The sequence below is a fragment of the Gopherus evgoodei genome, chromosome 16 (assembly GCF_007399415.2).
Source record: "Gopherus evgoodei ecotype Sinaloan lineage chromosome 16, rGopEvg1_v1.p, whole genome shotgun sequence".
In the NCBI taxonomy this organism is placed as follows: Eukaryota; Metazoa; Chordata; order Testudines; family Testudinidae; genus Gopherus; species Gopherus evgoodei.
Genome location: NC_044337.1, coordinates 3,435,637 through 3,451,048, shown reverse-complemented (window position 1 = coordinate 3,451,048; position 15,412 = coordinate 3,435,637). Strand labels below are relative to the sequence as shown.

The following is a 15,412-nucleotide window of genomic DNA, read 5'->3' as shown; positions in this document are numbered from 1 at the left end:
AGAAGCTCAGCCAGCCTGCATGGCAGCGCACTGGGCTAGAGAGAGTGGCCTGGGGGCAGGCTTTGTGCTCTAATTGAAAAGACTTACCTGTCACCTCTGTGGCTTGGGATTGATTTTATTTTTTTGGTTACCAAGTTAATTTTCTGACTCCTGTTTGTAAGTAGCTGATAGGGTTGACCTCCTGAAGGGACCTTCTTGGACTTCTTTCTCTTCTGGGGAGCAGAATAGTTACAGTGAAATACAAACCTAAGAGTAAAACATGCCCTGATGCCCTTTCTCCTGGCATGTCTAAAAGCCCTTCCTGACCTCTCTCTAGTAGAAATGTTTCCCAGTGGGAGAAGCCAGGAGGACGAGCCTTTGATCCTCAACCAATAGAAGAGGCATTTACCCCCATCAAGTAAGAGGATGGTATAATGCACATGTGATCCAACCAGAAACATGAAGAAAGTGAAGACAGTGCCTCCTCAAAGGGAACTATTGCTGAACACATGTTTTTAAAAAAGCAAGCTGCCAGTTAAATACCATTGTGTGCAGTAAGGAGAGCTGATGAGGCACAGTGGATTAGTGGGGATTTCCTACACCCCACACTATCCTGCCTTTAACCCTATCCCCATTCGCGTCTTCGTCCCAGCAGAATGGGACATCTTTGGAATATGGCAATGCTGCTGCTTGGTCATTTGCTGTGGAGCAACATGAAACAATACCTCTCTTCCTGGGGCTGAGTGAGCACCCTCCCTCCACCGCCCTCTATCCATCCATGAGCTGGGAACTATATACCCAGAGGCATTTGTGTGCTATCCCTTAAAGCAAAGTCCTTAGCCCTCCTCATTCCCAGAAGGCACAAGCATTTGCCCATTTTACAGTGGTCTGTTTGCATCCCTGCAGTACAGCACTTGGCTGGGCACATGGCTAGTCCACCAGCAAACCTTCAAGAAGCTCACCATGTCAAGATCTCTTCCTTTCCTTTGCCATTCTTTGAGGGAAAGGAGACTTGCAGAGGTCAGGGTTTTAACACCCAGTCTTCTTACAGGCTTCAGTCTAAACAAATAAAATCACAAGGAATCCAACGAATTACAGAAGTACAGATATGCCTTTACCAGACACTTCAACTCCCAGCTGATCTGAGAGGTAATAAAACTAGATTCAGACCAACATCTGAGTAGCCAAAGTCGCTAATGCTCACCAGTGCCTTTAGAGGAATCCTGTACTGGAATCCCAGTCTCCTCTTGTAGCAGTCCCATGCTGCTGGAGGTGAGACTGCTACAAATGGAGCTCTTAACAGCAGGACCAGCTCCAGGCACCAACTAAGGAAGCGGGTGCTTGGGGCGGCCAGTTCAAAGGGGCGGCATGTCCAGTTCTTCGGCGGGAATTTGGTGATAGGACCCTCATTCCCTCTCTTCCTCTTTGAGCTGCCGCCAAAGTGCCGCCGAAGAAGAGGAGAGGGAGTGAAGGACCCGTGGCCGAATTGGCGCTGAAGAAGCAGCTCATTTGATGCAGCTGTTCTTGGCCAGAAGGTTGGGAGCCAAAAGCAGAGCCTAAAGGGTGGAGACCCAAAAGAAGGGGGAATTCAAAGATTCTCGTGGCCTCTCTCCCTAGTCCCAAAGTGAGAGACAACGGAATAAAACTAGCAACAAATATGTCTGAAAGGGTTAACAGGCATCATGCCTAAACATAAGAGCCTGGTGGAGACACTGTGTACTACAAAAGAGGGGTGTCTGGGTTTGAATTCCAGACTCTTACACTCTGTAAAATAGCACAGATTCTGGGGACAAGGGCTAATTCTGTGATGTTCAACGACAAGTACCCACTGATCAGAAGTCAAATTCCAGCCTAATGAGAGTCTTAAGAAAAAGAGGAGAGACTAGGCAAGGTGTCCAAGCCAGACTTCTTGGACTTAAAGACCTGACTCAGTTCCCCCATGTGCGAAGGAGCTCCAGCCTGTGGAGAGTATATCATGGGGGGTAAGAACGGCTGGTGGCTAAGTAGTACTGGGGAAACTACGGCTGGGCTGGGCTGACAACAAGAGAACCTAAACAAATAACTACATTGGGAGTCTGGCAACCACCTCCACAGCCCAACAGGTACGAGTGGCTGGGCGGGGCAGCTCCTGCACAGTCATTCCAGTTCATAGATTGTACGAGTGGCTGCTAGGCATTAGGGACACTCTAGATGTGTGTATTCATGAATCCTGTGTCCCTGCCCCAACTCAATATTGCCTTATGTGCCAGCCTGTTCAGAGCTGGCATGCAGTCCTCGGAGGCATTCAGGTAGTGCAGCACCTCACACATGAGAGACGTCTGCCTGAAGTCTCCCCTCTCCATCACAAGTGAATTTCACCCTGGGGATTTCAGGCCATGTCTATTCTAGTGATTAGTTACACAAATATGCAAACTACATATCCCTCTGATGCATGCACCCCTGATGACTATTTTGTCTGTGTATAAATCATTGTACCAGCCCAAGAATCTCACCCAAATGGGGGTCTGTTCTTAAATCACTGACATTGTATGATGAACACGAAAGTACTATGAACACACTCATTAATCCAACAGAAATGACTGTAAAGTAGCTCCTGAAGACTGAGGCCAGACTCTAATCTCACTTATACCACAGACGCCAGTAACTGATATCGGAATGTGGCCTGTGCTCTTGACTAGAAAGCTTGGTTGAGATTTACCAGGCCACCTGAAGGCTTTAGATGCCCAGTCCTCATTAAATTTAATGGGAAATGGGCATCCAAATCCCTTAGGCAGCTATGAAAACTCAGCCCTTGTATGTTAGATCCTGCCCCTCTGTGCTAAAGAGAGAGAGAAAGACCTGAAACTGAGGAACAGTGATTGAGGCTAAAAGCATGAGTGAGACTCATGTAGACTTACTTCTGGAGAAGGATGGAGTATAGTGCAAAAGCCAGAGTGGGGCATTCACATACAGCATGTGCCTGGAGGGCTCTTCCCAGCCTCTCAAATTTCTGCATCAGCTCTAATTTGCCATTAGTAGGATTCAAACTAATTTTTAACACAATTCTGTCCCATTTCCTTCACAGCCTCACAGCTGAGGCTGCAGCAACTAAGGTTTGTGAGCTACAACACTACTGATGTTGGATTATTACTGAAACCTGCTATCCATGTGATTTTGATGCAACATTTTGCTCAACTCTGGCCTGGATGTTCCAAGTGCAGCTGGATGTTCCAAGTGCAGCATGTGAACTTCTACAATACTCACCTCTGTATTAAAGCTGGGATATGACCAGCAAAGACTACATGCTCCATCTTGAGCCAAGCAGAGAGCATTGTACACAGAGATGTGGTGCCTCTGCAGGCGACAACTCTGGGTAAGGGGACTGCCCTGTGTTCTGTTTTATGGAAAATAGGGGCAACTATGTGACCTTCAGCTAGTGACTCTTAGGAGGACTCTCCCAGCGTATATTGCATTTATCACTATGGTACTTACTCTGTTACTGCTTCCACCTCAGGCCGCTGAGATTTTTTGCGTATATTTGGGATCCATTTAACAATCAAATTTCCACTGTCTGGATGGTAGTCCTGCTTGAGAGCTGCAACCTCACTGAGATCCATCACTTGGAGCTACGAAATAAACATGGTATGATTAGTCACTTGTAGAGGTTCTCTTCCCTGAGCCAGTACTGAGCCAATGCCAATGGTGCTGTGGGGTCACCGGACTACTGCAGGTGCCAAGTATTACATTGTTGTTTTCTTTTACATGAGATAACTATAAAAAAATGGCCAAATCACTTGTGCTCATTAAAGATTCGGAGGCACTTGTCACAAGAGACAGAATGTTAATCCTGGTGGCCTAGTCAAAGTCTAAGGTAAATAATTATATTCTGCTGCCTTAAAATTCATCCTGTAATTTCATTTCTCCATGAGAAATCATTCTTCATTTCCCCTCCTAAAAACTCTATCTGTTGGGTAGTATTTCTGGAGGAAAACAGTTGCTGCATTCCATCCAAGAGGTGACTGCAGCGGATGAATAATCCTTCTAAAGTCTGCAAAGTGGCTTTGGGATGAAAGGCATATGCAAATAAAAAGTTTTAATTATTAAAACCCTGTGCCCGTGAGAACAGAAAAGACCACCTGGTTGGCCTCCAAGAAGATGGGAAGATGACAGTGTTAAACATTTCAGATGAATGTGGAGAAGAAAGGCAAGAATGCGAGAAGAATGGTGGATGTGTTGTGATCGGTGCAGTCTTAATGACAGCTGAAGACCGATCAATCCAGGTGAGCCAGGTGAATTATTATTAAACCCAAAAAACTAGCTAGCCAGATGCAATGTGAATGAGAGGAATCAAGTAAATGTAAGGCTCTCTGGGCAATATTAAAGGGGAACTGCAAAGGGAAAGTACTTATGCCTTTTGCTCTCTTTGATAAGATCAAAGGAGGGGAAAGGGATAGCTCAGTGGTTTGAGCATTGGCCTGCCAAACCCAGGGTTGTTTAATCTTTGAGGGTGGCCATTTAGGGACCTGGGGTAAAAATCTGTCAGGGGGTTGCACTAGGTGACCTCCTGAGGTCCCTTCCAACCCTGATATTCTATGATTGCATGTCATAACTTTAAAAAGAAAACATGCTAAAAGCTCTGCTTGTTTTTTATATAAAAAATACCAAATCCCAGTCTCCCTGGTTTTGCAGGAAGATCCTTTTGAGGGCTGTAGAACAAGATTTGGATAGGAACATTAGAGCACTTTCCCAGCCCTCCATCAAAAGCCTTGCCTCAAGCATCACCTCCCACATGAGGACAGGAATCAATACATTGGAGGTGTTTAGAGCTGTTTTAAAGGAAGAGAGTTTGCTTAGCTGGATTTCCCAGAGCATAATTTCAAAGTGAATAATTGCAAAGACTGCACCAACTCTCTTCTCCACCAAAAAAGTCACAGAATCAATTTCCATTATTGGATGTAAACCAATAAACAGCTGTAGGCTTGGCAGAATTGGATTTTTTTTTTAAATAGATGGGTTATATCAATGAGTATTTAAGCATTTTAAAATTTTGTATCAATTTCAATTTTCAAAGCTGCATAAAATTATGGGTTTTAAGAAAAAAAATCTATTTTTATTGATTTAAATGTTCACAGTTAAAGGAAATTATGGGGGGTAAGACAATTGGGGGTGGGATTAGATGATTATTTAATGACAGACTTTGATATTAAAAAAATAAAGGATTTAAAAAATAAGAACGGTCATACTGGGTCAGACCAAGGGTCCATCTAATCCAGTATCCTGTCTTTCAACAGTGGCCAATGCCAGGTGCCCCAGCAGGAATGAACAGAACAGGGAATCATCAAGTGATCCATCCCCTGTAACTCATTCCCAGTTTCTGGCAAACTGAGGCTAAGGACACTATCTCTAACCATCCTAGCTAATAGCCATTGATGGACCTATCCTCCACAAATTTATCTAGTTCTTTTTTTAACTCTGTAATAGTCTTGGCCTTCACAACATCCTCTGGCAAAGAGTTCCACAGGTTGACTGTGCGTTGTGTGAAAAAACAACAACTTCCTTTTGTTTGTTTTAAACCAGCTGCCTATTAATTTTGTTTTGTGGCCCCTAGTTCTTGTGTTATGAGAAGGAGTAAATAACACTTCCTGATTTACTCTCTCCACATCAGTCATGATTTTATAGACCTCAATCATATCCCCCCCTTAGTCATCTCTTTTCCAAGCTGAAAAGTCCCAGTCTTATTAATCTCTCCTCACATGGCAGCCATTCCATATCCCTAATCATTTTTGTTGCCCTTTTCTGAACCTTTTCCAAGTTCAATAAATAGTTTTTTAAGATGGGGCAACGACATCTGCACGCAGTATTCAAGTTGTGGGCGTAACATGGATTTATATAGAGGCAATATGATATTTTCTGTCTTATTATCTCTTTCTTAATGATCCCCAACATTCTGTTCTCTTTTTTGCCTGCCACTGCACATTGAGTGGATGTTTTAGAGAACTATCCACACTGATGCCAAGATCTCTTGAGTAGTAACAGCTAATTTAGACCCCATCATTTTATATAGAGAGTTGGGATTATGTTTTCCAATCTGCATTACTTTGCATTTATCAACACTGAATTTCATCTGCCATTTTGTTGCCCGGTCACCCAGTTTTGTGAGATCCTTTTGTAGCTCTTCGCAGTCTGCCTGGGACTTACCTATCTTATGTAGTTTTGTATCACCTGAAACTTTTGCCACCTCACTGTTTACCCCTTTTTCCAGATCATTTGTGAATTTATAATCACTAAAACACAAAATGTCAACATCACATGTCAAAATATATAATATAAATATCCTTAAATCAAACTAAGTTCTCAAGCAGCATTTTCTTTCTTTCCCTTTCTGTAAATTTCAGTTATTATTGATGGAAATATTTTTTCTTTGTGTGCAGTGAAATGGCCATTTACAGACATATACCTAAATATCAGCCACACTGCGAGATGCTGCTTTTCTCTGTGACATAACACAAGAGTGCCCAAATAGTGTCCAGCTGAGGGCTCCATTGGCAACTTACCAGAAGCTCTAAGGTTAGCCTTGCGTTTTATAAAAAGGAGATCCTTGCAACCACTCAACTTTCTCCCATTTAAATCACTCACATTTCCAACTCTATTCAAGTAGGTGAAGTTCATCTCTGTCTGTGGGATCGTGCATGACTCTACCGCGGAGTTCAGTCCTGGGAAATGAGTTCTTTCTGAACTGAAATATAGGCACAAACCAAAATCACAGTGAGACTAATATAAACTAACAGCATGCAAAGGACACTAGCTGCTATTAAGGTTGTGGTAGATAGAGCTCTGTGTGGATACAAAATTTGTATTGCATGTGATCTGCAAACATCGTCCGCAGATACAAATCAGATTTGCAGGGCTCAAGTGGTAGATTCTCCATCACTGACAATTTTAAAATCAAAATTGGAGGTTCTTCTGAAAGATCTGGTCTAGGAACTATTTTGGGGAAGTTCTATGATCTGTGTTATAAAGGAGGTCAGACTAGTGATCACAATGGTCCATTCTGGCTTTGGAATCTATTTATCTATTATACTGAACTTTTCCTCTTCAATGCACTTTTTAAGCACGGTTAACACAACTAGGATTAATGCAGTGGCAACAATGCACGCGCTCAAGATGTTCAGGAAATTCAGTTACAGTGGACAGCTCCTCCTTAACTCTCTGTGTTGGTGCAGCTGCCTTGTGTTCTCTTTTGTATATCATACAGGAAATGCCACCCATCCAGTAGAATTTCAGGGTTTTACGATCCCTCTCAACAGGTAGCTCAGTTTATCATGATGCTCTAAGAAGCACTAAAGCTTTGGATTGATTTAAACTCTGGGTGGCTAATGTGCTCTAAACTTTGATGCTGAAACAGCTGGATTTGGAGGCCTTGGTCACAGCTGGCCTCAGTTTAGAAGGCCTCAGTTAAGGAGGATGGTGTTCAGGAGGGCCAAGCCAACTCATTCCAGATCAAGAAACTTGCAGATTACTCTGGAAATTATCTTCCTTCCTGGGTGTTTTTTTTTTCCTTTCTAAAAGGAAAAAAGGAAATCTATGGAAAGATAAAGGTTAACCTTGCCCTGAGCTTGAGAGGGAAAGCATTCAAAAATTAGGAAATGCCAAGGTAAGGGTGAAAATTCCAATTTTGGTGACAGAACCGGGTCTTGGGCATTGGTCTTGTGAGTAGTAACCCACATGCTTGACTTTACATAGTTAATTAGTCCCACTGAAGTCAATGGGAACTACTCTCAGTACATAAAGTTTAACATGTACAGATCAAGGGCTTGGATTGTATGAGTATCCCTTTTCCACACCTTTTAATTTGTTTTGGGTTTTTTGGTCTATGTTGTAAGCTCTTTGTGGGAGGGACTGTCTTTCTGTGGATTTGTGCAGTGCCTCGCACAAGGGGGACCTGGCACTGATATGAACAATATGAATATTTAGTAACAATATATCCTATATTCCAGAAGACCAATCTGATCTTTTAAATACATTTATTTCTTAAGCCCTGATTGTACAAACTAATGCATGTGCTTACATTGAAATCAGTGGGTCAACTCACATGAGTAAAGTTCAGCATATGTGTAATTATTTGCAGAATCGGGCCAAAAGCACGCACACTTTGCTCTGCAATGTATAAAGCACAGAAGGTGATATGCTCCATTCCTCATGGCAACTGCAATCTCGAAAACACTAATATTCTTCTCAGCCTCTGTCAGAAAAACAAGGGTGCCATCATTCTGCTACAGACTTTTAGTCCTGGGAATACTGACAACCTTCAAAAGTCACCCAGAGATTGGAACTCAGCACCAATTCACCTGACTTCAGAATTTCGGTCAGAGAAGTCATAGTCTGAAGTTTCATACAGAGAAGGAGAGAAAGAGGTCTCAAGTGCAGTGAAGGTGGAAATAGTTCGGTTACAATTGGAACATCTGATCCTTCCTCGGGGAGAGCAATTGCTGGGGAAGTTTATAATCTTCAGTGTTGGTAATTCATCTAAAAATTAAAAGCAAAGACACTGTGAACACTGAGGATGTGATGTTACAGAATTCTACAGTCAGTGGGACCATTTAGCTCTAACTGTATACTGCCCATTTTAGATATTATTACAGCCTTGTCAGTGTCCTGTTAGCCTAGTTTATTAGTAACTGATTATAAAATAATTAATACTCAGCCTTCCCTCAGATCTCAAAATACATTACAAACAATAGTTAATTAAGCTACACAACCCCACTAACTCCCAGACCAGAAAGGTAGGGAACATGTCACAGTAACTTAACCCACCACCTAAGTGCAGCCACCTCTGCAGCTATTTAACAGTGCAGAGCAATACTACAGAGGATATGGAGATAATACAAATCTAACTGCAGTGGGAACTTTTAGGGATGTTGAATTTCATTGCTTCATTGGAATTTGGCCAAGACACCAAGTTTAATATCTCCTTCTTACAGAAAAAGAGTGAGGGGATCTTTAATAACCACAAGTGGTCAAGACCTCAGTTTTACCTCTCATGTGAAAGACATTATTATAGAAATCCCCAAAACCATAGTGGGATACTGGCTCAGTACTGACTCTAAGGGGAAAATGCCAACACTGAATCCAACAGCACTTCCTGCAGCACCTGGGTAGATGTCTCTTACCCAGTCTTGTCTAATTGGAAACATGCAATCTGTTAGAAAACATGTGAACTAACACATTTTAACTAGCATGCTGTTAAACACGATTTTGGCCTTAGTGGCTTTGTCTTCATTGCAAAAACAATATGCCTTTTTGCATCAAGATAGCTGCCCTGATGTAAAATCCTAGCAGACACAAAGTGGAGGTAGTTTTTACCTCAGTGTAGCTAGCTGAGGTCAATTCCAGGTGGGGGCGGGGGCAGTACAAGGACAATAAGTGAGTTATACATGTGAACCATGAGCAGGATCAGTAACCTCAGTATATTCATAATATATTCTAAATATGAATATATTACATGTACATATTTAAAACTGGCAGGCAATGCAAGGAAAGATAGAAGAGCTGGAGGTTTTCCTTCAGAGCTGATAAACTGAGTCTCTTGAAATGTGCCTTCATTAAGAAAAAAGCGTATTCTTAACTCACTAGCTAACATAAGGTGAAATCCTAGTGACGAGGAGGCAGTTTGCAGTTTGTACATGAGTTAGCAGGTGGAGTTAAAGACTGAGCTCCCTCTGTAAAATATGCAGATGACACAAATATTGGTGAAATGATAAATATGAGGAGAACAGGGCAGTCATAGAGAGCAATCTGGATCGCTTAGTAAGATGGGCTCATTCAAACAAAGTATATTTTAACACAGTCAAATGCAAAGTCATACATGTAAAAAGAATACAGGCAGTACCTACAGAACTGGGGATGTCCTGGATAGGAGTGATTCTGAAAAAGAATGCCTCTGAAAAGGATTTAGGGGTCAGTGTGCACAAAAAATTCAACATAACCACCCAGTGCAATGCTGTGGCAAAAAGGGCTAATGTGATCCTCAGCCCTGGTCTACACTACAAGTTTAGGTTGAATTTAGCAGTGTTAGATCAATTTAACCCTGCACCCATCCACACAATGAAGCCATTTTTGTCGACTTAAAGGGCTCTTAAAATCGATTTCTATACTCCTCCCCGATGAGGGGATTAGCGCTGAAATCGACCCTGCTGGGTTAAATTTGGGATAGTGTGGATGCAATTTGACGGTATTGGCCTCTGGGAGCTATCCCAGAGTGCTCCATTGTGACCGCTCTGGACAGCACTCTCAACTCAGATGCACTGGCCAGGTAGATAGGAAGAGCCCTGCGAACTTCTGAATTTCATTTCCTGTTTGGCCAGCGTGGCAAGCTGATCAGCACAGGTGACTGTGCAGAGCTCATCAGCACAGGTGACCATGGAGTCCCAGAATCGCAAAAGAGCTCCAGCATGGACCGAATGGGAGGTACTGGATCTGATCACTGTATGGGGAGACGAATCTGTGCTATCCGAACTCTGTTCCAAAAGATGAAATGCTGGAATATTTGAAAAAATCTCCAAGGGCATGAAGGACAGAAGCTATAACAGGGACCCGCAGCACTGCCGCGTGAAACTTAAGGAGCTCAGGCAAGCCTACCAAAGAACCAGAGAGGCAAACGGCTGCTCCGGGTCAGAGCCCCAGACATGCTGTTTCTATGATGAGCTGCATGCCATTCTAGGGGGTACCCCTACAACTACCCCACCCCTGTGCGTGGACTCCATCAATGGATTCTCATGCAACAGGGATGTGGATTTTGGGGACGAGGAGGAGGAGGTTGAAGATAGCGCACAGCAAGCAAGCGGAGAAACCATTTTCCCTGACAGCCAGAAACTGTTTTTCACCCTGGCTCTAATACCCTCCCAACCCACCCAATGCAGGCTCCCGGACCTTGAAGATGGAGAAGGAACCTTTGGTGAAAGTACCTTTGTAAATATAATACATGGTTTAAAAGCAAGCATGTTTAATGATTAATTTGCCCTGAAGATTTGGGATGCATTGGCGGCCAGTATAGCTACTGGAAAAGTCTGTTAACGGGTATGGGGATGGAGCGGAAATCCTCCAGGGACATCTCAGTGAAGCCTCCTCACCCAGATGCCCAAGAACACGGGGGGGAGGGGTCTCCAACCACTCCACCCCAGAGGACTGCGCAAGCAACAGAAGGCTGGCATTCAATAAGTTTTGAAGTGTAGTGTGGCCTTGTCCTTCCCTCCTCCCCTCCTCCACCATCCCAACCAGTGCTTCCCTCCTCCCCCACCCCTCCCAGGCTACCTTGGCAGTTATCCCCCCATTTGTGTGACAAATTAATAAAGAATCCATGAATTTGAAACAGCAATGACTTTATTGCCTCTGCAAGCAGAGATCAAAGAGGGGAGGGGAGGGCGGTTGGCTTACAGGGAAGTAGAGTGAACAAACAGGGAGGGTTTTCATCAAGAAGAAACAAACAGAATTTTCACACCGTAGCCTGGCCAGTCAAGAAACTGGTTTTCAAAGCTTCTCTAATGTGCAGCGCACCCTGCTGTGCTCTTATAACTGCCCTGGTGTCTGGCTGCACGTAATCAGCAGCCAGGCGATTTGCCTCAACCTCCTACCCCGCCATAAATGTCTGCCCTCTCTCACAGATATTGTGGCACACACAGCAAGCAGTAATAACGATGGGAATATTGGTTTAACTGAGGTCTAAACAAGTCAGTAAACTGTGTCAGCATGCTTTTAAACCTCCAAATGCACATTCTGCACTTGCTCAGCCTATAGTTGAACTGCTCCTGTCTACTGTCCCAGGTGCCTGTGTACGGCTTCATGAGCCATGGCATTAAGGGGTAGGCTGGGTCCACAAGGATAACTATAGGCATTTCAACATCCACACCGGTTATTTTCTGGTCTGGAAAGTAAGTCCCTTGCTATAGCAGTTCACACAGGCCAGAGTTCCTAAAGATGCGAGCATCATGTACCTTTCCCGGCCATCCCACGTTGATGTTGGTGAAATGTCCCTTGTGATGCACCAGTACTTGCAGCACCATTGAAAAGTACCCCTTTCGGTTTATGTACTGGCTACCTTGGTGGTCTGGTCCCAAGATAGGGATGTGCGTTCCATCTATTGCCCCACCACAGTTAGGGAATCCCATTGCAGCAAAGTCATCCACTATGACCTGCACATTTCCCAGAGTCACTACGCCTGATAGCAGCAGCTCAGTGATCGCGTTGGCTACTTGGATCACAGCAGCCTCTACAGTTGATTTGCCTACTCCAAATTGATTCCTGACTTGCCGGTAGCTGTCTGGCGTTGCAAGCTTCCAGAGGGCTATCGCCACTCGCTTGTGAACTCTGTAGGCTGCTCTCATCTTGGTATTCTTGCGGTTCAGGGCGAGGGAAAGCAATTCACAAAGTTCCATGAAAGTACCCTTACACAAGCAAAAGTTTTGCAGCCACTGGGAATCATCGCAGACCTGCAATGTTATGCGGTCCCACCAGTCTGTGCTTGTTTCCCGAGCCCAAAATCGGCGTTCCACGGCATGAACCTGCCCCATTAACACCATGATGTCCAAATTACCAGGGCCTGTGCTTTGAGAGAACTCTGTGTCCGTGTCTTCATCACTCTCGTCACCATGCTGCCCTCGCCTCCTCACCTGCTTTTGAAGTTTCGGGTGCTGCATATACTTCAGGATAACGCACGTGGTGTTTACAGTGCTCATATATGCCGCCGTGATCTGAGTGAGCTCCATGCTTGCCGTGGTATGGTGTCTGAGGAAAAAAGGCGTGAAACGATTGTCTGCCGTTGCTCTCATGGAGGGAGGGGCGACTCACGGCATGGCTTACAGGGAATTAAAATCAACAAAGGGGGTGGGTTTGCATCAAGGAGAAACACACACAACTGTCACACTGAAGCCTGGCCAGTCATGAAACTGGTTTTCAAAGCCTCTGTGATGCGCAGCGCACCTTGCTGTGCTCTTCTAATGTAATCGCAAACAGCCTAGTCAGCAAACAGCGCCAGTGAGCTTTTAAACATCCAGAGGCACATTCTACCACCATTCTGCACTTGTTCAACCTATAGTTGAACTGCTCCTTACTACTGTCCAGGATTCATGAGCCATGGGAGCAAGGGGTAGGCTGGGGTAGGTGTAACTGCTTGGTGCTGCCAGCTGGGAGAGCAGCCTAAGGCAGAGGCCTCCAGCTGGCATGATATTCCAGGCAGAACTGAATCTCTATTAGATGAAACTTAAAGAAGAGAATGACCTGGAGTTATTCTCATTTTTGTCTAGGCGCCCCCGACCGACCTCCCCACAAGGGGGCATGTCCCACAGTTTTGGGACCTCTGTACTAAAGGATTATTTAATCTAGCAGAGAAGGGCATAACAAGAACCAATGGCTGTACATTTAAATCAGACAAATTCAAATTAGACACATACATTTAACATTGAGGGTGATTGGAATAAACTACCAAGAGAAGTTGTGGATTCTCTATCTCTGTATCCTGATGTCTTCAAATCAAGACTTAAATGCCTTTCTCGAAAATATGCTTTAGTCAACACAAGTTATTGGGTTCAACATAAGGGTGATGGTGAAATTTTATGGCAAGTGTTATGCAGGAGGACACAGTAGATGATCCTTTCTAGCTTAAAAAAACGATGAATAGTCTTTAACTTGACTTAACTTGTGTGAAAACTACAAACTGCCTTGACTGCAGTAGGATTGTCCCTGAAGTTGGCTAACTCGAGTTCAGAATAAATCTTTTTCCTCCTAGAAAAGACAGGGCCTTGGTCACTGGTTTTACCTTTGCTTTCCGAAGAAGAAGCCCTGCAGAGTGAGTCAAAGTTTCTTAAACGGATTCGAGGAAGTCCCTGTTCAATCCTCCTTATAGTGTCCCAGCACTGTGGGTGTTGGCACACAGCCATGTCACAGATGGTTTCATCCCACTGGCTGTCATCTGCAGTCACCATCTTTGCAACCACCCAGACATTAATGAATAGCAGTAAAATGGCAATACTGTATGTCTGAATGCTCTGCAAAAACAGAAGAATTGAGCACAGTGAGAAATGTTAACAAGAACAAGAATCATCTAGATTGCCATAAAATAACGACACAAGAAGTGGTCATAATTTCCCATCTATATCCTGGGTTGTCTTCATATGCACCAACTGTAGGGACTGATTGGGACAGTTTGGTGACTGTGACCCTGGGAGCCCCCCAATGCCAACTGGCAGAGGGCTCATCATACTGTAACTCACATCAGGTCTGACACACTCATTACCCCTGTGACGTTGCACTGAATGTGAATATGATGTAACTGGAATATGCATTATGCAAAAAGGGTCTTGTAAGGTGTAATTACAAAGGTTATAACCTACTGAATATATCCATCCTATTTGTATGAATGTATCATTCTTGTATCTGAAACTAGAAATATGAAGTATAACTCTGAGGTCCTACTGTAATTATGCAAAGTGAAGGCAATTAATGGTGGTTTAGAACCTTGATGGCTCCCATTGACTAGGACAATGGCTGTGTTTACCTGCAAGCCTGCCTGTGTATGCGTATGCCAGCCCGTGGGTAATGAAAAATGAGGTCTTACAGTGATATGTGACCATGTCACCTGACACTGGAATCCATCTTAAACTTGTGCTTTTCCATTTAGAATGAGGGGTGGAGACTCAGAAAGACAAAGGATTCCCGCCTTGTGCCAAAGCTATAAGGGGAGGTGGAGCAGGACAAGGAGGGTCTCAGTCATGAGAAAGTCCCTGCTTTTCATCTAAGATGCCTGCTGGAACTAACAAGGACTGTGCCGGGGAAAGGATAGGGCCCAGACTAGGAAGGAGTCTAGTCTGTAAAACAAGCTTACTGGAACATCTCCGAGGGTGAGATTTACCTGTAATCGGTTTCTTAATGTATTAAGCTTAGACTTGTATGTTTTGTTTTATTCTGCTAGGAAACTTACTTTGTTCTGTCTGTTATTACTTGGAACCACTTAAATTCTACTTTTGGTACTTAATAAAATCACTTTTGTTTATTGATAAACCCAGAGTAAATGATTAATATCTGGGGGAGCAAACAGCTGTGCATCTCTCTTTCAGTGTTACAGAGGGTGGACAGTTTATGAGTTTACCCTGTATAAGTTTTATACAGAGTAAACCAGATTTATTTGGGGTTTCGTTCCCATTGGGAACTGGGTGTCTGGGTGCTGGAAATAGATGACCTGCTGAGCAGTTTTTGGTTAAAGTCTGCAGCTTTGGGGTGTGGACCAGACCTGCGTCTGTTTTGCAGGAGGCTAGTGTGTCTGGCTCAATAAGACAGGGTTTTGAAGTCCCAAGCTGGGAGACAAAATGGGCTCAGAGGTAAATTCAGCATATCAGGTGACAGTCCCAAGGGGGTCTCTGTGACCGAACCCATCACAATTCCCAACATACCGTTGTCATAATAT

At 43.9% G+C, this 15,412-nt stretch overlaps 1 protein-coding gene across 2 annotated transcripts in view; it reads right to left on the bottom strand.

Moving 5' to 3' along the window:
- C16H9orf43 (chromosome 16 C9orf43 homolog) overlaps positions 1-15,412 on the bottom strand; it is a 32,598-nt gene that overhangs the window by 15,843 nt on the left and 1,343 nt on the right. For both annotated transcript variants that reach the window (XM_030535664.1, XM_030535665.1), the window contains exons 2-7: positions 13,769-13,997; positions 8,307-8,484; positions 6,595-6,694; positions 3,451-3,584; positions 942-1,038; positions 88-212 (exon numbers count right to left, since the gene is read on the bottom strand). In XM_030535664.1, coding sequence (XP_030391524.1) covers positions 88-212; positions 942-1,038; positions 3,451-3,584; positions 6,595-6,694; positions 8,307-8,484; positions 13,769-13,934 — 800 coding nt within the window. In that variant the 5' untranslated portion in view covers positions 13,935-13,997. The remainder of the gene's footprint in view (positions 1-87; positions 213-941; positions 1,039-3,450; positions 3,585-6,594; positions 6,695-8,306; positions 8,485-13,768; positions 13,998-15,412) is intronic.